The sequence below is a fragment of the Papilio polytes genome, unplaced genomic scaffold (assembly GCF_000836215.1).
Source record: "Papilio polytes unplaced genomic scaffold, Ppol_1.0 DF820678.1, whole genome shotgun sequence".
In the NCBI taxonomy this organism is placed as follows: Eukaryota; Metazoa; Arthropoda; class Insecta; order Lepidoptera; family Papilionidae; genus Papilio; species Papilio polytes.
Genome location: NW_013528526.1, coordinates 645,391 through 667,087, shown reverse-complemented (window position 1 = coordinate 667,087; position 21,697 = coordinate 645,391). Strand labels below are relative to the sequence as shown.

The window sequence follows — 21,697 nt, the reverse complement described above, 5'->3', positions numbered from 1 at the left end:
AAAAAAAAAAAAAAAAAAAAAATAAATAAATATACCGACGAATTGAATACCTCCTTCTTTTGGGAAGTCGGTCAAAAACAATTGAATCTAAAAGTTCTTATGGATTAACTTTTTAAATATTGTTTGTGTTCCATTGCAACTAATCTCAAAGACAATTTCACATACTTTATTACAGACTTGACTGTATCTTGTTAAACTCTCAGAGTTATTAATAAATCAAATTTAAATAAAACACTCTGATAATAATCAGAGCAATTAAGATTATAACAGCCGACCTGCGTAAATTGGTGTTGCCATTTTATAAATGTGGGAAAGAAGTTATCAGAGCAAGGTTCTTATTTCAATGTTAATATGTTTATTTGATGTTTTAGTTACGTAGTTTTTTTGTATAATTATACATTTTTTTAAATAATGCGGCGGTTTTGTTTTTATATATTTTGTGAATGGGAAATAAAATATCAATTTACATGATAGTGTATGATTTTTTTTATGAAAATGACTTTATGCAGCTTATTTTAAGCATGAAACGGCCGAATACTAAAACGAAATTTAAATATTATTATAAATAGCGTTATAAATGATAAGGCCACATATAAACTCCTAATTGCATTAAAATTTTTGCGTCTGTCAGATTATAAGCGGCGCAATTTCCAATATTCGGCCGTAAGTTTTTTTTTATAAGAGAAGGGGGCAAACATGCGTCGTCATTTAGATCAAACAAACCCTAAAAGCATCTTAACAATTTTTATTTTAAAACATATTGCAACACATTTTCATTATCAAAATTAATATTTGATTATATTTTTTTGCTTACAAACATCGTTATAATTCGTTCGTTTTTGCATATTTATATTATGTGTGCATTATGTTCTATCCAATAATTATAAATGATTTGGCAATGTTGCACAACCGGCTTTTAAAACGAAAACATAACTTAGTTAAATAAAATTAATTCCTTGCTACTTTCGACACAAATGCATTATGCGATCTAAAATTACTGGACGTTTTCTCCTAAAACCAGAAAGTCAAGACAAGTCCTAAAAAAAATCTGTTATCAAAATGTGCATTGAGAATTTAGCTAGTTAATAAAATTGTAAAGTAATTAATACGATAGAACATAGCACTACCTAAAATGATGAGAGCTTCTAAAATTATAACCTTCAATTTATATATAGTTTCAAATACTTTGTGGTCGTCGCGCCAAATACCTTTCTTATGTGTCACCTACGATTACATTGAATGAATTTAAAATGCATCTACGTTGAGCATGCTGCCATCGTTTTTATAAGCTCTGCAACTGCACGTTTATGGTATCAACCATTAGTTAAACTCTGCTCGAAAGAGGACTTCAAAGTTTTTATATTACCAGTCTTTCTTCAGACTTAAGGAAAACCATGTGTGATAGACAGGATAAAATTGATTAAAGAAAACAGAAGATTATGTATGAATTTTATACCTATATCTTATACCGAAACAATAAGTGTAAATCTATAATGTATCTATATTACTATACTATCTATACTATTATAATAAAGCGTAAACACACACTTCTTTGTTGCCTAAGATGTCAGCAATTACAGCATATTTTTGAATAATTCTTATTTTAATAAAAAGCCCTACACTTACGTCATGCTTTAGGTTATATATTTTCACGCCATTATACTTAGGTGGTAAATATTTTGGATAAAAACCCTAATGTGGGAAAGAGACCATAAGTTGCTGCCAACATCAAGAAGCAAGACTGTCAAGGTTTGTCATATCATGTCATTTTGACATTTGCTATTGATAATTTGACAAATGTAAACAATAAAATAAAATTTTCACAAATTCATGCGGGTGAAGCATCATGGGAACAGCTAGTAATAAATATTTTGTCTTGTAGCCAATACTGAAAAATACTTGTACATTTTATGCAATGAACTCTAAAATCAATTGTTTTTTTAACGGTTTTGGTTAACATTTGTTTTGTTTGTACTTAGTTACGATACGATCAAAGGATGCGACTTATATGAAAGTGCTTTTACTTAAAAAAAATGCAACAATGAATGTTGCCAGTTTTAAAGATTAAAATATATGTATAGATGTAAGCATTTATTGCATTTATGCTTTTTGTTTAATATTTTAAAGTAGGAAAAAATTAACGTAAAGATATAAAGCAATGACACAAATGATAATTTTGCTCCAACGTATTATTATCAACTAAAACTGAGTTCATACCTGTTTGACAAGTCCTAGATATCTCCGAATGAATGTATAATGTTAACTATTTACTATTATATACTAAGTTTCTGAACGGGAATCTGTATAAAATTCTTTCGAATAACTTAGACCAATATGTATAACTTAACAAAGATCAATTATCGTGATAATTTAAACTTAACTACTTTAAAATGATAAGTACAAAATAAGTTCAAATATTGTTAAGTCGTTGTACTGTAGGTTTTAAAAGGATCCAATGTGGTCTAGCGGCTTAACTCACCTGAGAATCACTCCGGATATGGTTCAAATTGTTGACCACGACTCCGTTTTCGGATGTCATAGGCTCCATCGCTGTACTTTCATCATCCAAATACACTTCAAAGAACACAACACATTGTCTCCAAGTTTTACTACCCGTCCCAATCAAAAATACAGACAAAAATCACAAAACAATATACAAAACACTTCTTTCTCTAGCCACTTTACAATTTAGTTGGTTAAAACTTAAATGGGTTATCAAAACACTTGTATTTAATCTAAGTTTAAGTTATTATTGTGTAGTTTATTTTAGTTTCGTGTTAAGTATCCACAAACAAAGTCTAGGCCCGTACCTAAGGACGCCAGGCGGCGAAAAGTTAGCCGTGCGTGATTTCTTGCCGGTTTGAAAACCGAATGGTCATATAAGCTATCAATCTTTGCATACCAGAGTGGTGAGGTGAAACGGAGATTGTCGCTTTCGTAATTTCGCGGCGAGTGTGAAAGGGACAGCTGGAGGGCAGGTACAACCGTCGTGAAGTAAGCGGACAGTATCTACAGGTTTTGCTCTCCCACTACAAGCGGTGGCGCGGACTCGGAACGACAACGAAGCTCGAAAGACTACTTGTAACTAAGGCTGCGTAGACGCATAATATTATTGCCTTCCTATCTTTTATTCTAGACTGTACATTATCTACAAATTGTACATGAACATATGAAATGTGTAACTATATACCAAAAGCAAACAAAGCAAGACAAATTAAGCAACAAGACAATATTTACTTAGCTAACTATTTTTACTAAGTTTACATATGAAGTATTTTATCTTCAACCAAAGTAATTGATCTGTCTTAAATTATGAATAAAAACACACCCCAATCCAGCCCTGGTGAAGGCCGGGAGCTAACCTCTACAAGGGCCACTCTTGCGCATGGACCCGCGCACACAAACAAACTTAAGCTACACGCACACACACAATACAATGCACACAAGGATTATTCTTACCTGTTCTTTATACTCCTATATAATTGGCCATTTTTTATAAAAGCTACATTTATAAATATAAAAGAACTAAGAGGACAGGCACTGTTGTACAGCCTATAGTAATAGAAAAGGTATTGTAGTCAATGTTGTTAAGAATTTGTGTTGTTTGTATATCTTTTTGATTAAAAAAAAAATAGATTTGAAAAATTTCAGGAAAAGGACAAAGTTCTAAAAGTAGACATTACGAGATTTCTTAACCACGTAAACTGAAAATGGGATAAGTTATTTTTTTGTAAAATCAGTCTATGTTAAGCAGAGACATATGTAAATAGATAGGCGATTGTTGCTTCGTTCCGACTTATATGCGGCTTTTGATGTTAATGACAGTTAAATTTAACAATATAATTAGTTAGAAAACTCTTCACCACTACCAATCGCAACCATCAGCGCCTAAATGGCAAAATCAAGACACAAGTTACCACAGCCTGTCCATTTATAAAGATGAGTGATTTAAAGTAATTGATAAAAAGAAGTTTAAGTTCACATATCTCTGGCGTGAAAATTAAAAAACAAACTGACAGATGCGCAAGATAAAATGTCATGGGCCGTCAGGAACTTGTAAAGATCGTGGCGGTATCGGCCACCCTGTCTTGCGCAGCCACAATCCTCGACAACATCGGACGACGCCGGTGGCCATAATGGTAACGCACTTTTTATTGTACAATTATATAATGTTTAGAAAAAGAGGGTTAAGATTGCATGAAAATGAAAAGGCAAAAGCCCACGGTAGGAGCCAAAAAAATAAGGATACGAGCCTGAATAATCAGGCTTCACTTTACTTTAATTATACAGTTACTCAGACTAAAAATTCCTTTGAAAGGGGATTAATTAATGTATTTCAAAGTTTCAGATACCGAAATAAACAATGCACAAACACCAACCAAGTTTTACATCACCACAGGAATACAACAACTCCAAAAAGATGTTATAATAGACATAACATAAACTATAATATAAGAAAACCTAAAATGGCAAGAACACAGCAACAAATCGAAACAAATAATTAACACAAAGTCCTATGACTTCATTTTAAAAGCATAAAATTTCATCAATATGATTTTTAGCAGAGCATTCTGTGGTGGTATAAAACCAACCAGGTTATGGCATTTAACTGGAAAGAAACATTACAAACAATTGATGGATAACAGACACGAGGCGGGAAACCGTCCTTTCTATCCTCGAGATCGACCACAACTTCTACAACTAATTGCACTAAATGTAGCCACATTGGGTGGCATCCTTTACACCTACGGATGGTTCACCCCCAAAGAATGTCCTGGCGGTGACGAAAAAGTTGTCAACGATCAAAAGGTGTGCAAAAATATCAAAGGACAACCATGCCCGATTGAAGATAAAGGCACAATGCCACGAAAGTGTCCGGAACCAAACAAGACAAAGAAATAGACATGAGCAACTAAATAAATCTTAAGCAAGCTTATCTTTTGTTTTATTCGCAATATTAATAAAATAATAACTAATTGGACATTAAAAACAATTAAAGCTAAAACATTTTAATAGAAACGAAAATATAACGACGACAACGAAAGCGAAATCGAAACGAACGATGGTATGATTTTTAAGGAACAATTATAAAAACAAGATAAATTGCAACAAAAACATTTAACTAAAAAAATACTCTATAAAATTACTCGATTTTCCGTTCCTCCGTTGCCTTGTAGATTTGTAAATACAAAAAATCTGTGTGGCTTCATAAACTTCAGCATTGTGATTTGATTACCATGATACTGTCGCCTTGGTATTTAACGAGGAAAAAGTTTATCAAAATGATGCAAATAATAAAAGCTCTCGTGGTGTCAGTCGGTGTGGTAGCTGCTTATCATTATTATGTAAATAAACCATAAGGTAAGTAATAAATGAAAAGAAATGTATGATGTGTGTGAAAATCGTGATGCAAAGTACACATATGAGATAAGAAATTCAAAGATATGAAGTCGACCAACACGCAGTGGGACGGAATATTACATTTAATGCCTTTTTTATATTGGGGGGAAATCTTCAAAAAGATACCCTTCCTTCAGCGGGGAAGACAAGGTTGTGTGAGGTTTGTGCCCACTAAAACCCCCTCGGTAGCCAGCCTCTAGTGCAATAGAAGAGAGTTCCGGGATCTCCATGGTACAATTAAGTCCCTATGGTGATGATAATACAAATAATCGACTTACAGGTTTAAATAAGAATTAATCTGTATATGAATTTAAAAAAAAACAATGACTTTTATTATGACAAGTGTTGTCATATTTGAATTTCAGATTATTGATCTGTTGTTGAAAATTCGAAATTATACATCAAAAATGGATAGAATAGAGCAATTGAAGTTGATACTACTAGTGTTATCGATGGGGTCCATCGTGCAGTACACATACGGTATTTACAAACCTCCAACTACCCTATTGATGAAATACGAAGAGGAGGTAGGTGTACAGCCTACACCAATAAGCGATGATAGCGACGCGGCAATACAAAACTACGAAAACTAACAACTCAAAACTATTTGAAGTAAATGCTTGATTCTATTTTGAGTAATTATTTCTCTATCTTTGGTTTAACAACCTATTCGGTTGAGACAAAGTGGCTATTAATGTTCCTGGATATCTAAAACATTCAAATTAGGATTAATCCCAAACGTTGATACCGAATTAAAACCATATTATATATATATGTTTGGTTATATATGGTTTTAATTACATAATATACACACTGTAAGACGTACACCAGTAGAGGTAGGCCTAGTAAGAATAAGATGGCGGAAGAGATTAACCAAGAGGACTAAAGTTTGTTTCGCTGATCTTCATCACCAGCTCACTATACGTCACCACCGAGGGACTCGGAGCCTACCCTAAGTAAGGGTGACTAGGCTATTGTCAACCACGCTGGCCCACTGCGGGATGGTCGACTTCACACATATCTTTGAATTTCTTCGCCGATATCTGCAGGCATCACGATGTTTTCCTTCACCGTAAGAACGTCGGGTAAATTATGTACATTCGTACCCAAGACCTGTAGATTACAAGTCAAGTGCTTAAACCACTGAGTCACTGACGTTTTTAATCGCTGATCTTAGGGGAGCATAATAAATATGGGGAGTAGATGATGATGAGACAAATACCGCTACTAATTTCGTATTATAAAAATCATACCTTCTTCCGCTTTTTGCGTCCAGGAAAAGTGTTGGGAGGCTGAGGCGGGGGCGGTACGTGGTAGATATACGGAGGATTGAAGAATTCCTCCATTCCAGTCGCAAATGACGCCCTCAACGGTGCCATGGATCTAACAGTTCCGTATATATTTCTATTGCGTCCATGATTCATTTGATACATGTTTATTGCACCAGAAAAAATCCATATGCACTTAACTTTCACCAAAAGCGCGGGAAATACTGACGAATACACTATTGTTATAATAATAGTTTATTATAAGGTTTCTAATAGATAAATATTATTAATAATATTTAAATCTTTAGGACCTCATATTTTATTCGATTGATATGTGCGTGCGTTATGAGATACTATAACAAAATGATTTTTGTAATGTAATGCAGATGAAATGATGAACACGCATCATCTAATTATCGTAGTTTATCTGCTTTTTCCAATAGGATACGTGGAGCGAGACGTATCGACATAGTTTTGTTTGTGAAATGAGAGAAAAATATGCGCGCACGCATTCTCGCGCTTCGACACACTTCAATAAGTTTAAAAAGTTTGTCACTTGAAAAAGATATTGGTCAATTTCCTCAAGTAAATTATTAATAATCATATTTACTTTCGTATTTTATTAAAAAAACTTAGCAAATGAAATTTAAAGTAAAAAGTACAAAAACTCGAACATTTCAGATGAGAATAACCGTGGAGGTGGAACTAAAGAGTATATTAAAGAAATAAGAAATTACAACAAATTATTATTAATATGTACGGCCAACAAAGTACCGATATCAGAAAATTAGTAAAACGTTTCAACGAATCTTGTAGCAAACGCCATCTACAATGACTAAACTAACAAGATACAGGACACTATTGAGTCCACTCTCAAAGTTCCTATTGTTACCAAGAGATGGCGCTTTACAAATGCGAGATCTTCAAAATATTTTAGCTTAGTTTATTTTTATAATCAATTTAAAAAATAAATATAAATCAGATCATAAGACGATTTGCTTTTTAAAATATACTTATTAAATAATTTAAGTAAAAAGTAGAGATTGATTTCTACTGCCGACTGCACGACAAACACAAACATGTCAACAATGACAGGTAACGGACGTCAAATTCAAAATAAATCGTGTTGAGAAAATGGCTGATAAAATTTAAACGAAAATAATCAAAAATGGTACTTGTATCGATACCACCGATCGTTCTTCCAACATAATTTTTATAATGGCATCAAGAACTTGCGCAAAGTTATTTCTCACACTGATATGCAATAAAGTGTATTGCGCTAGTGGGAAGGACAACGGCTTTGGGAATAGCTACGTTTGGGCGGGATCACTGGAATCCGGGATACAAATAGGAACACACCACCAGAAACCAGTCATGGTTATAATTCACAAGTCGTGGTGTAAAGCGTGCAAAAACTTGAAACCAAAGTTCGCGTCCTCGTCAGAAATACAAACATTGAGCAAACATTTTGTTATGGTTAATTTAATAGACGATGAAGAACCAGAGGGGAATACTTATTCTCCTGATGGAACGTATATACCCAGGTAATAACATTAAATTAAATAAATTACGACGAAAATGAAACTTCGTAACTGTAAATGAGAGCATTTCCTATCGTGTAAAGTACAATTATGAAAATTTGTTATGATTCGCTATCGTAAATGATTTCTGTGATCATATCTAGTGAAATTATCCATTTTTTTTATGACTAAATTGCCATTGTTTGGCTTGAGGTATTTAAAAATTCACCGGGCTTGAGGTGGCCGAGCGCAGATGGCGCGTAGCCTAAACCTCGTTTTAACTTATTCATTTTTTATCGATAGCTTGTATTTTAACGTAGACCCGCTCTTTAGTTAAGTACAGTCAGCTATATAGATATGTATGCACGTATTCGTCAATTATATATACTCTAGTTCGGAAAAATAGATGAATAAATCCTACACTTTTTAAACTAGAGACGTTCAGTTTTACACGCTTTGAATACCTAGTGTTGTTTCTGTACATGTAGCGAATGATTTGGCACGTCGTTCAGTTGAGTGCTCTTCTTATCGGGCGCCAAAACAAATCTCTGATCCTATAAGCAATCCATAGCTCGTAAAGGTTGCTTATTTTCATGATGAACGTATACGAGTGTAGTTGAATCATTCAGGAACGCGTGAATGATTCAAACGAATATAATCCTTAGTCCTTTGTATTACGTGATATGTGAGTATATTTGAACACTTAATTAAGCAGTGAGATTTCTGAAATCTACTGAATCATAGCCAGTCTCCCATAAATCTTGCTTTCAGTATACTTTTTATTATTTAAAAAGTTAATTACACTGATTATACTAAACATTTGGTACTATCTTACTGTTATATGCATTTTTAAAGGAATTAAATCGATTTTTCTATACAGAATCCTGTTCGTTTCGCCTAAAGGTCAAGTAGATCATGATATAATAAACGAGGACGGTAGCAGTCAGCATAAATTCTTCTACAGCCGGCCGGAGCAGATCGCAAAGTCAATGAAGAAAGTAATCCAGAAATACAAATTAGAAGAGTTTAATGCGTGATTGTATTTAGTATAAATAAAGCGGTGGTATGCGCATTATTATTATTCTTATTTATGGTAGTCTACAAAGACGGATGGATTTGGCAAATAATTTTGTCTCAGCGCGGATCTACTACTACGGGTAATATGACGGTATGAATAAAGATGAAGGGCGTAAATGAATAAAATCAGATGTAAAAAATAAGTGCTTCATGTTTATTGAGTAACTGTGGGCTTTATAATAATCAAAGAAAACGAATTATTTGGAATTATCCCTGCTTTACTCGTTATGCCTTTTGTTTCTGTAAAAAAATAATCTTCAAATATTTGATACTCCTTCAGAAATTAAATAGCAAAAAAGTAGAATATTGTCAATTGCAGTTATTTTACGTAACGCTTTTTCAGGAGCAGGTCTTTAAGAATGCTGAAGACGAGGATTGGTACATTTCTTTTGTTTATTCGTTTCTGGGCTATTATCTAACATTACATTGTCTCTTATATTTATTAATAGCAAACTGAGAAGCAAAAGGTTAGCGTGGTATGGACATGTTATGCGACGAGACGATGGGGACATAAACCAGAAAGTGTTAAGAATGAATGTGGATGGCTACAAAGGAAGACCGAAGAAAGTATGGATGGATTGTGCGAAAGAGGATATGCTTAAAAAAGGAGTGGTTTCAGATATGACGGCTGATAGAGATGTATGGAAGAGCAGCGCATACTGTGCCGACCCTCCATAAGGGATAAGGTCAAGTGGATGATGATGATTTAGCAAACTGTATAGTACTCACGTCTTCGACGACAGGCTCGACGTACATCTCCATTGTGTTGTTTAGGGGTGGCAGCGGCATAGGTGAGGCTGCTGCAGATGAGCGCCGCGACGCACTCGCGCACGAACATTGCGAAACCGAGCGACGCGATCGGGGAGATTCTCTGTAAAAAAATAACGTTAAAATATTGGTAGAGCCAACCCTAAGATCTTCCTACCTCGACTAGTCGTATTTATATGAAGTTGCATGCCTAATTTCCACTGGCGTGTTAAACTGGAATATAAAATAAACACAGCACGCGACTTGAAACGACTTGATAGTCTATAAGTGGAAATAGGCACAAACTGATACGTAAATTCAATTATAAAAGAGGAAGTATCATGTAGTCAATACTTCCTCTGTTGTACTGCACGAGCTTTAAATACAACTAAACTATAACTTATAATTGAATGATTTCAACCCATTTCATTACTGCGATTATTAGGGCCTGTCCCACCAAATTATAAATTGTCTAATAACAATTCAACGGGTAAATATGTGATGGAAATATCGGATTTGGTTCCCTTATCTGACAGTGGCGTCATTTTTAAGCTTCTATCAGCTAGTTGTGGGATAGGTCCTTAGTGTATTCCGTGTAATGTTTTATAGGGTTGTCTTTTTTATTAACTTCTACGTGAATTTCAGCATTTACTGTTTTTTATGCCCTGAGCAATACAGGAAATTATAAGTGTAGGTTTTGTGATAAAAATGTGTTACGACATTCATTTAAACAATAGACTTCCTTTTGTAAGCTTTTACGTTCATACAAAACAAACAGATTGCTTATCTAGTTATAACAATTGCGAAATATCGACAAGGCTTACAATTGTTGACATAATAAACAGGATTCACCGTTTGATGGTTAGTTTTAATTGCAAATGACCGACATGTTATATTAGAACCTACTGTTCATTTAGGAAGTCTAAAAATAGACCTAATTTATCTCGAAAATTACTTGATCAAATTCCCTTTTGTGTGGACGTCGTTCTAATTACGTAAATAGGTTTTTTTAATTTTATTTAATAACGACAATATAGAGTCTTTAAAGAATAAATCTAAAGTGACATTATTACAATATTACAAAACATAGTTAAAATACAATAAAATCTGATAATAAAGAAAAAAAAATTATACACAGAAATCAAATGGGAGTGAATGGAAGGGGGAAGGAAGTTGAGCGAGGCGTTGAGACGACATCCCAATAACGCAGCTAGATATGCCATGCCAGTTGGTGGTTGACACGGAGACTGCGGGGACGCCCGAACCCCCCCAGAGATCGCCATCGGGTCCTCTTACCCGGTCGCCAAACGGCACGAAATAGAAGAATATAACTACTTCATGTACCTATCTTTATTACACACTCTTCATATTCATAAACGTAAAAATTAATTCATTTATACAATAAGAAACAGAATTATATACGAAATAAGAATGTCAATCTCCATTGATATATTTACCGTCTGCTTCTCCGACACACGTGGCGCGTCACCCGGTCGCACCTGCACCTTACAGGCACGAAGTACCCCAACTGAGGCAAAGGCCCTGGCTCCGTGGAGTCACTTGAATCACTCCACTCGGCTTGGCTGAATGGATCGAAGTCCAATGCCGACGGCATTTTTTTTTTAATTTCTGTCAAACGTTTTATTTTTAATTATTTTCTATTTCACTTATTGACGCGTTTTTGTCTCGATTATCTGTGTTATTTTGTTTTTTAATTGTTTTTATTGGTAAAAAGGCGGTAAAACGTCTTAGCGATAGCGTCGCGGCGATAGAAATAACCTCAATTTTTTTATTTTCGCGTGTAAACAAATGTTATCTAATGAATTCGGGTGCGTTTCGCTACAATTAGGGACAAACGTTATAAACGATAAGCTGTTGTGATAAGATTTGGTTAGATAAAGTAATAGAAAGTATTTTTACGAACTGTTCTTTAATAAACTATAAAAATCGATTAAGAGTAAAAAACCGATGCTGTATCTCAACAAAGATTATAAATTCGACGTTATATTGATTCTAACACACTTTCGGTATCAAATTATGATAAAATCGCTACCAAAGATAGAAAGTATTTATTTCGGGATTACATCTGGCGAAGTCGGTGTATATGGGTTGCGTCTTTGCATGTTTTTGTATCGTTATACGAATCTATTAATAGTTTTGATTTGAATCAGTGACAAAGATTAAATTTTTTTACATAATTAAACATCTTTTTTTTAAATAATCTACGATGTGATAGCATGTGCTATATTTAACTTTCATAAATATAGGCATTATTGGAAGTTTGATAGCATACTAGCGTAGTTTTACCTTTTGCAAGAAGTTGTAATAGACCAAGTTATTTCATTCCAGTCAGGCGTCGTATCAAGAATAGTTCATTACTCAACGCTAAAATATACGTTAAGGAACGATTTGCCCATGACTTAATACGCAATAGGAGTTTGTGCATTGTAAATTAATTGCCCATCGACAAACATCAGAATGCAAACAAGACAGAAAGCGCACTCTATACGCGATACAGTTTTTTATTTATTTGACGATATAAATATAATTTTTACATAGAATCATCAAGTTGCCCTTAGCCCTTACGGAGGGTTGGCACAGTATGTGCTGCTCTTCCATACATCTCCATCAGCCGTCATATCTGAATCCACTTCTTTCTTGCATATCCTCTTTCGCACAATCCATCCATACTTTCTTCGGTCTTCCTCTTCCTTTGTATTCATCCACATTTATTTGTAACACTTTCAGGTTTATGTCCCCATTGTCTCAATTTTAATTTTTGATACAGAATCATAAAAAATATGTGTTTATATATTATTTTTTTCGAAACACAATGTTAAATCAAATCTTTTTGTTACTATTTTGAATTGGATAATATTCTAAAGTAGTTTTGGTCCCTAATGTAAGAAAGTTTTGCGATCATTCAAATAAACCCAAGATTTATGCTCTTTGTTTCATCTTAGCAAGACCCAGGAGTTATAAACTAATGCCATCTACGAATTTCATTTAAACCTATTCCTAACCTAAAACTATTCAAAAACAATTGAAAACGACCTAATTGCAAACTAGCTGTTGCTCGCGACTTCGCCCTCGTGAAATTAAAAAGTAATAAGAAGAATATCCTATGTTACTCGCAGATAAATTACCGTTCAAACGGTGAAAGAATTTTTGAAAACGGCCCAGTAGTTTTTGAGTTATATCAATACATACAAAAATACAAATCTTTCCTCTTTATAATATTAGTATAGACGACTTTATCTTTACTAATATTATAAAGAGAAAAGATTTGTATTTTTGTATGTATTGAAATAACTCAAAAACTACTGGGCCGATTTTTAAAATTCTTTCACTGTTAGAAAAGTAATTTATCTGTAAGTAATATAGGCTTTAAATTATTTTATTTCGGGCGGGCAAAGACGCGAGCAACAGCTAGTTCTTAATATGACAGGGATAACAGCATTTTTGGACAGATGTTTTGGTAGTGGAAATAAATTGTACCAACAAATTACGAAAGTAAATAAACATTATTTACGGTACATAATTGTTTTACTTCACTGTATATCTCTTTTTTTTCACTGTATAAAAAATCCCATCAACATTTATGCTAAGCTCTAAAAAAGCACATTCCGGTCTCTAATGTGACGGTACGTGCATTCCTTTAGTTTAGGGAAGATTCCTGTTTATTTTCCTTTTAACATCTCCCCGGTGACGCATAAACGCACCGGTGTTGATGTAATTATGAATGGTAGAGTTATAAAAAAACATCCGTGAGAAATTTTGGGACGTTGCCCCGTGACTACGATCGCTAGATGCTAGATATCGTGGTTTAATGTCAACTCACTGTGAAATATTTTAAGGTTAGAATAACGTGTGGTACAATTTGGTAAAACACACAATAAAAAGTATCAAATGTTTATTTTCAGTAATTTATTATTGTTTTTAAAGACTATTAAGTTGGAAATAATTTCGTGTTACTTCCAAAAATAAAAATCTGATGCCAATATCGCTACACATGTAAAGACATGTTCTTAATTTGTATTTCATACATCTTTTAATCTGTTAAAATCTACCAAAAATTAAGCTTGTTACATACGCATGGTTCTAACATGTTATGTAATGATCAAGAGCAATTGCAGATGCGTTGCCCACCCTTATCCGACAGAGGAGGAGACGAACATAAAGAGGATATTTCCCCAGAGTATGCATCTCCTCCTCCGTCACATCCACTTCCCCTTCCCTTCCTCTCCTTATAAGAAAATGGTGGTAAAGAGAAAGGGACTTAAATTAAGCCTCCAGCACCACACTCATCAGACGAAACACGGAATTGCTTCCATTTCACGCCTGTCTTCTGTTTGGTCGTGGTATTACACCGGGCGTGCCGGCCCATTCGTGCTAAAGCGGGCACTGTGAAATGTGAAGTTATGTTAAGTCAGTTACAATGGAACGTCTGTAGCGAGCTTTAGGAGGTAAACCTTAAGTCGTGTATTCATCAGTATTCTTTATACGTTTGTCGGTTAGAAGCTGTTTTAAATAACTCACGCATAAGGTTTTTAAAATAGATTGTATAGACTTGCTTTTACTTCCCTTTCTAGGTTAAGAAATATAAGGGCCTGTCCCATCAAATTGTAAATTGTCTGATAACAATCGAACGTGTAAAATATGTGATGGAAATATCTGAATTTGTTACCTTATCTGACAGTGACGTCATTTTTTAAGATATCTAAGTCTTTATCGCAGTGGTGGGACAGGCCCTAAATCTTTACAACTTCTTGTTTGCAAAAAGTTAGAGCTAATGAATTTTGTTATTTTCTGTAATTGGTAATGGTCATGATTCAAATTTTTTTCTTATTAAATAATTAGTAATCCTTTCTTCCACTTCAATATCATAAAATAATTAGACATTCATATAATAGTCAAATACAAAAGTCTAACTCGAATAACTTAACTTTATGACATAACTAATCGTGTATTGAATAACAATGGAGCCAATTAAAATGTAATTCAAACTTTAATAAAAGGACCATAAAGTTGATTTTGCCGAATACCTTTACCATAGAGTTACGCGTAAGTGAACTGCTAAACGGTTGCATCATCGCTTTCTGTAAACAGACAAAATCTTTATTGGCAACGTACGCACGATCAAAGACCATTTGCTAGTTACTATATCTCGTTTCGACACAACGGCAAACTTAAAAAAACGGCAGTTCCCATACATGGCGGCCATTACGTTATTTTATGTTATTTTGTGAAAATTATGCAATACTAGCTTTTGCCCACGACTCCGTCTGCGTGGAATTAAAAAATGCATGTAGACTTTGTGTTCTTCCAGAGTATGCTCTATATCTATACCAAATTTGGAAATCCGTTCAGCCGATAAAGCTATAAACTCTAACAAACGTCCATCCATCTAAACTTTCGCCTTTATAATATTAGTATGATTAAAAATGAAGCGATATCTTACTTCTTACTAATATTATAAATGCGAAAATTAAGATGGATGGATGTTTATTAGAGTTTCTATCCTAAACGGGTGATCGGATCTCGATGAAATTTGGCATAGATGTATAGGAAAGTCTGGAAGAACACACAGTCTATTCACTTTTGTTTTTTTTTAATACGACGCTGGCAGAGACGCTTGCAAAAGCTAGTTGTTAAACAAGCATAAACCAAACTAACTTAGTTATTTAAGAATATGTTTTTAACCAGAAATATCCTGTAATTTTCAAGATTTAGCCTAAAATGCTCTTCATGGTGGTAATATTATGGGTTTGCGTTAGACTTGAACTATCCATAGTAAAGATAAACATGCCTTTGTAGTGACCGACGGTAAAGGAAACTGCAATCTGCGCATCGCGTAATTAAATTCCAAACACAACATACAGAAAGCAAGATATAACATGTGATACATTTAAAGTAGCCAAAGAACAAGTATGGTAATGTTTGGAAAATTTAAAGCAATCGTTTAGTAATACAACTTAAAACAAAGCAATTACAAATAACGACTGTAAATATAATAAATATTAGATGCTAGCTTTCGCCTGTTACTATGCCGGCGTGAAATTAAAAAAAAAACAATTTGAGTAGCCTACGTGTTATTTCAGACTATCCTCTACGTCTAGGTATGCAAATTTAATCGAAATCCATTCAGTCGTTAAGAATACAAACTTTAACAAACATACGAATGTATGTTTGTTAAAGTTTGTAATACCCATAAAAAAATTTGCATTTATAATATTAGTAAGATTGTCCGCGGCTCCGTCTGGCCGAAATTCAAATAAAACACTTATGAATAGCCTGTGTTATTCCAGACAGATATTGTGGCAAATTCTAAAAATTCGTTGTCTTTTGTAATATCGGGAAGATTATAAAATTACTGTGAACTATTTAATATACTTAGAGGTTATAATATTTTAATTCTAATTAAATCATGAAAATTATTTTTTTTTAAAGTAGTTAAAAGCAAAAATGAAAAGCTGCATTAATGGCGTCATTAAATTAATTGATATAAATTACATACAGAGTAATGCACCATGAAATGCAATAAATAAATAATTTTGAGTTGGTATACTGGAAGTATGATATACTGTGGCATTTACTCATATCCGACTCCTATCACCATAAGTTTGGTTTTCATGTCTTACAAAAACTAAGCGTTACTAAGAAACCGGGTCGTTTGTACGATTTTTTGTTTTCACACGTGGCCTTTGGGTTTTTTATTTCCTGTTTTACCACAACACTTTGACCTACCGCATAACATAAATAACTTTATATTAATATTCTAATATTATGGAAGAGAGAGTGTGAATGAATGGATGGATGTTTGTAAGAGTTTGTAGCCTCAACTGCAGAATGGATCTCGATGGAGTTTGACACATATGTAGATGATAGTCTGGAAGAACATATAGGATACTAACTTTTTTTATCCACGTAGACGGAGTTGCGAGCGCAAGCTAGTAGTAATATTAAACTGAAATGAAATCCTATAAAATAATATTATTTCATCTTGTACAGCCACAAACAATTATTTATGTTGAAAGCTTTCTCTTTTTAACGACTCTCTCTATCTCTTTAGTGACTGCAGTGGCAGTTTTTTGTTATAGGGGCTGTGATTTACTCTTCACTTATTGAACGTTAAAATATAAATATCTCATTTTCATATCCGTATAGTTTACCACTTTATGGACAACGCCTCTCCTTACTTAAAATAGACATATCAAATCGTATATTAAAAATATTACTTGAAATAAAACATTTGGCAGCATTCAATCAGAGATCATACAACGACAATCTGCGTCGTCTGCATCTCAAAGTAACAAATGACAGTCTCAAAGCTATGATTTATATTTGTTAATAAACAACGTCTGTACAAGACCATTCATATGATCTGTTGAGTTTTTATTTGGACTCATCTAATGACAGCATTCACAAATGAAGCATCCATCTTTGTCAGACGTTTGTAAGCAACATATGGTCTTCGAGATTCAAAAGTAAATACGATCTTCCACATTGTAAAGCTTATTTCAATATAAACGCATATTTAAAATTAAAACTAGTACGCTACAAAATACTTGAATTAAAACACTTATCCTTACAGAACTGCTAGCTTATTTAAACTCTAAAATCTTATCATACATCCCCACTGTATATCAAAACTATAACATATTAGCTATCCTACATTATTTCAGTTATCTTTTTCCCAATGATATAATCTGGTGTAACAGATGAAAGAACGTAACGTTCAAGTTTTATTACGTTACACGCAAGGCCATCTCGTCTGGCGGGACTACCACTCGTCTACGGCCAACTATTTTATTTGGGTCAGTTATTATTACTATAAATTATTTCATCATTGATTTTTGACAACAGAAAAAAAAACTAACTATCGTAATTTTAAATCCTCAAAGCGAACTTTATTCTTTTTTCAAAACGATAATGAAACGATTATCTAGTTATTGTCTATTAAAATTCTTTTGTTAACTATTATATCTTGTAGACAGCGTTAAAAGCGATACTCTAAACAACTCTAATACTAATCTATTTACGTGAAAGCTGTAAATCTTTCTGTTTGTTTTAGCCGAGCCGCGTATGGCCGATCCAATAAGAATCCATTCCTTTTTGCCTTAAAGCCAATTATATATATTTTCGTGGAACGCTGTCGGTTCGTTTAAATGTCTCTAACGATACCGACGACTTAGTTTTTTTAGTCTACAGTCCACTATAAATGCTTTTGAGGAATATACAAAAGTAGCTTTCGCCTACGACTCCGTCCGCGTGGAATTTAAAATATCATAATTGAGTAGCCTAGTTTTCTTCCAGACTATGTTCTACGTCTAAATTTTATCGAGATCCGTTCAGCTGGTTATTCCCAATAGTTTAGGACGTACATTGTTATGTCCTGTCAAAAAATATCACAAATCATACTTCATACTAATATTATAAATGCGAAAGTTTAGATGGATGGATGGATGGTTGTTTATTAGAGTTTGTAGCCTAAACGGCTGAACGGATTTCAATAAAATTTAGTAGAAGACAGTCTGGAGGAACACATAGACTACTAACTTTTGTTTCTTTTTTTTTAAAATTCACGCGGACGGAGTCGCGGGCGACAGCTAGTCATACTAATATTATAAATGCGAAAGTTTAGATGGATGGATGGATGTTTGTTAGTTTATAGCTTTAACGGCTGAACAGATTTCCATGAAATTTAGTATAGATGTAGAGGATAGCCTGGAAGAACACATAGGCTACTCACTTTTGTTTTTTTTTATTTCACGCGGACGGAGTCGCGGGCGATAGCTAGTATTAGTATATATGTGGGAGCTTCTGATACTGATTGTTATCGTATTTTATCCCAATTGAGATAAATGGCAGTTTTTATAGTTATTTCTGCTCTTGTGCAGTGACAAATTCATAAATAACTGTCCATTGTAGCAGCCCGCATGACGGCACGTTAATTAAAATTCTCGTCAATCACACTCGTTCCCCGTCAATTGGGTGACGGTGCCCCATTCCATATTGAAGTAACATTTCTGTAATCACAAATAGATCTAAACGATCGCTGTGTTCGTTGTCGTACGGGTCAATGGAAACCTGCACAATTGGCATCAATAGTTTTACTATTTGTTATACTAAAGAAAACATTACCCATATTTTGATAAATGCATGTATTGATGAAAATGACGATGATATTTTTTACCAATTAAAAAAAAATAATGGAAAATTACTCGTATTATTTAAGTAAGAAGGCAAAGCGAAGCTTGGCCACTTCAGAATGGATTCCAGCATATTTAATCCCAGAATACGGAATTAGAAGTTCACTTTTACTTCGTAAAATTACGAATTGAAAACACATCACTAGAAACTGACGTATAGACAACAATGTCTGTATATTTGACTTCACTTAACACTTTTGGTACGTGTTTACTTACTCCGACCCAATTTTCTCACGGTATAATTCGAACTTATAAAAATTATAAACCTTAATCCATTCTGTTACGATTGCTTTTCGTTCGTATTGATGCATTTGAAATACTACAATACATGGGTGCAGTCACGGTAATGGAGGTATTATAATCCAAAATAAACATTAGTAAATGTACTTTAAGCTGGAGGCAGAAAATATAAAATAATTTCATCGAGCAGTTACTGCAGTTAGTATACTGAACTATCTAAAGCCAGTTACATACGCCCAGTTATTATAGTTCCAATTGCTTAATCTATACTAATATAATAAAGCGTTAACACCCTACTTTGTGGCGTAGGATGTCAGCAAACATAGCATATTTTTGAATAATTATTTCTTTAACTAGCTGTTCCCCTGCGACTTCATCCGCATAACATTATAAAAAAAATTATAAAAATTTATTATTAACATTTGTCAAATTATCAATTGCAAATGTTAAAATGACATGACGATGACAAACAATGGCATTCTTGCTTCCTTGACAACAACTTATAATCTCTTTACTACATTAGGGTTTTTATCCAAAATGTTTACCCCCTAAGTTTAATGGCGTGAAAATATATAGCCTAAAGCGTGACGTAAGTGTAGGTCTTTTTATTAAAAAAGGAATTATTCAAAAATATGCTGTAATTGCTGACATCTTAGGCAACAAAGAAGTGTGTGTGTACGCTTTATTATAATAGTATAGATAAAAAAATACACTTACGACACGCATCAGGCTAAAGAAATAGAAATAATTTTATTGAAAAACAAGAGATTAAGAATTACAATAACAGTTACACCAACTAAAAGATAATTACAATTTGTGGTTAATATACGTTTAATCTGGTGATGCCCACTATATATTACGCTATTAAACTTATAGGGTAAAATAAATTGAAAAAAACCTTCATGTGGGAAACGGGCCATAAACTACAAGCAGCCAAAATCAAGGAAACAAGGTTGACATGATTGTCATTTGTGCATTTGAATTTTGATAATTGCGCTTGCGAATTTGATAAACGTAAATAATAAAAGTTTTTATTATTTCATGCGGATAAAGCCGCACGGACACAACTAGTTAACTATATAAAATAACAGAACATAAAGTACTATATATTCATATACCGCAATACATGAGTATATGATTAATTAGTACAGCTGATATCACGTGAATAGCGTATAGAGGCTATGTTTTAAAACGCAAGCAATTACTGCTTCTGTATTTACTCTACGTTAATGGGGCCAGTTGAAAACGCAATGTATATGTTAAATGTACCCCATTGTTAATAAAACGACTTTAAAATGGAACAATGCAAATGAAGGATTTACTGTAGTGTGACATAAATTGTTATTTAAAAAAAAATCTTCTCTTGTAAGTTGCTCTGTACACCTATCATCTGTCTGTTCTTTTGTTTTTGTTCTTCTTTGTCTGTAACCTACAACAATTAGCAAGGGCTTCGACAATTAGCAAAACATAATATTATATATGTTTAATTAGCTTTCGCCCGTAACTCCGTCCGCATGAAATTGAAAAAACAAAAGTGAGTAGCCTATGTGTTCTTCCAGACTATCCTCTACATCTATGTCAAATTTCATCGAAATCCGTTCAGTAGTTTAGGCAAAAATCTTTTGAGATTGTTGTTTGTTGACGGATGTTTGCATCCATCCATCTAAACTTTCGCATTTATAATATTAGTATGATTAAAAATATATAGGAATCAAAACATAGGGTATGTTTAGGCGAAACTAATCTTGGTTTATAATTGTTTCGTGCTTATTCGAATCGACGTCAGTTTATTTTCATCCGATTATTGCTTGCGTATAAAATGGTAGAACATTATTGTGTCTAAATACAATAGGATGAAATATTAATAAGCGTAAAAGTCACAAAGGAAGCGTATTTCGCACAGAAAGACTTTTCGCGCTGATGGCTGCGAACTAATCGAGATGAGAGCAGCCAGTCTGTCCGTGCATATAATATAAGCTTATATTAATATGTCACCGTCACTTTGTAAACTTGGATAATGTAACATCCCACTAGAATAGAAATACATTGACAGCACACTATATTTCTACTTCTTATATGAACTCAGTCGATTGTATTAGCAGGCGGCCAAAAATTAAATGGATAAATTATAAGACGACGTTCGATTTCCTCGCACATTATAATTTTTTTCTAGTCAATCTATGAACGTTAACAAAAGGCTTGTTGTTTTTTTTTTTTTTTTTTTTTTTTTTTT

The 21,697-nt window shown here is 33.6% G+C and overlaps 3 protein-coding genes and 1 long non-coding RNA gene across 10 annotated transcripts in view; 3 read left to right on the top strand and 1 right to left on the bottom strand.

The window, feature by feature from the left end:
* LOC106110325 (tight junction protein ZO-2-like) overlaps nt 1-21,697 on the bottom strand; it is a 90,059-nt gene that overhangs the window by 37,828 nt on the left and 30,534 nt on the right. For 4 of the 7 annotated variants that reach the window (XR_001226077.1, XM_013292092.1, XM_013292097.1 and 1 more), the window contains exon 3: nt 9,995-10,136. Coding sequence is in view for 6 of the 7 variants with exons in the window: in XM_013292092.1 (XP_013147546.1) it covers nt 9,995-10,136 (142 nt within the window). In the remaining variant the exon portion in view is untranslated. Of the gene's footprint in view, nt 1-2,479; nt 3,016-6,653; nt 7,020-9,994; nt 10,137-11,469; nt 11,643-21,697 lie in introns of those variants that run through there. The other 3 variants (XM_013292093.1, XM_013292094.1, XM_013292095.1) reach the window with 3 other exon arrangements.
* On the top strand, nt 4,009-4,936 carry LOC106110330. The gene is made up of 2 exons (XM_013292104.1): nt 4,009-4,139; nt 4,343-4,936. The coding sequence occupies exon 2, from the start codon at nt 4,552-4,554 to the stop codon at nt 4,900-4,902; it is 351 nt and encodes a 116-aa protein (XP_013147558.1). The 5' UTR covers nt 4,009-4,139; nt 4,343-4,551; the 3' UTR covers nt 4,903-4,936.
* LOC106110331 lies at nt 5,210-6,029 on the top strand. Its single transcript, XR_001226078.1, has 2 exons — nt 5,210-5,361; nt 5,766-6,029. It is a non-coding gene; the product is annotated as an uncharacterized LOC106110331 (long non-coding RNA).
* Nucleotides 7,746-9,264, top strand: LOC106110329 (thioredoxin domain-containing protein 12-like). The gene is made up of 2 exons (XM_013292103.1): nt 7,746-8,212; nt 9,069-9,264. The coding sequence occupies exons 1-2, from the start codon at nt 7,887-7,889 to the stop codon at nt 9,223-9,225; spliced, it is 483 nt and encodes a 160-aa protein (XP_013147557.1). The 5' UTR covers nt 7,746-7,886; the 3' UTR covers nt 9,226-9,264.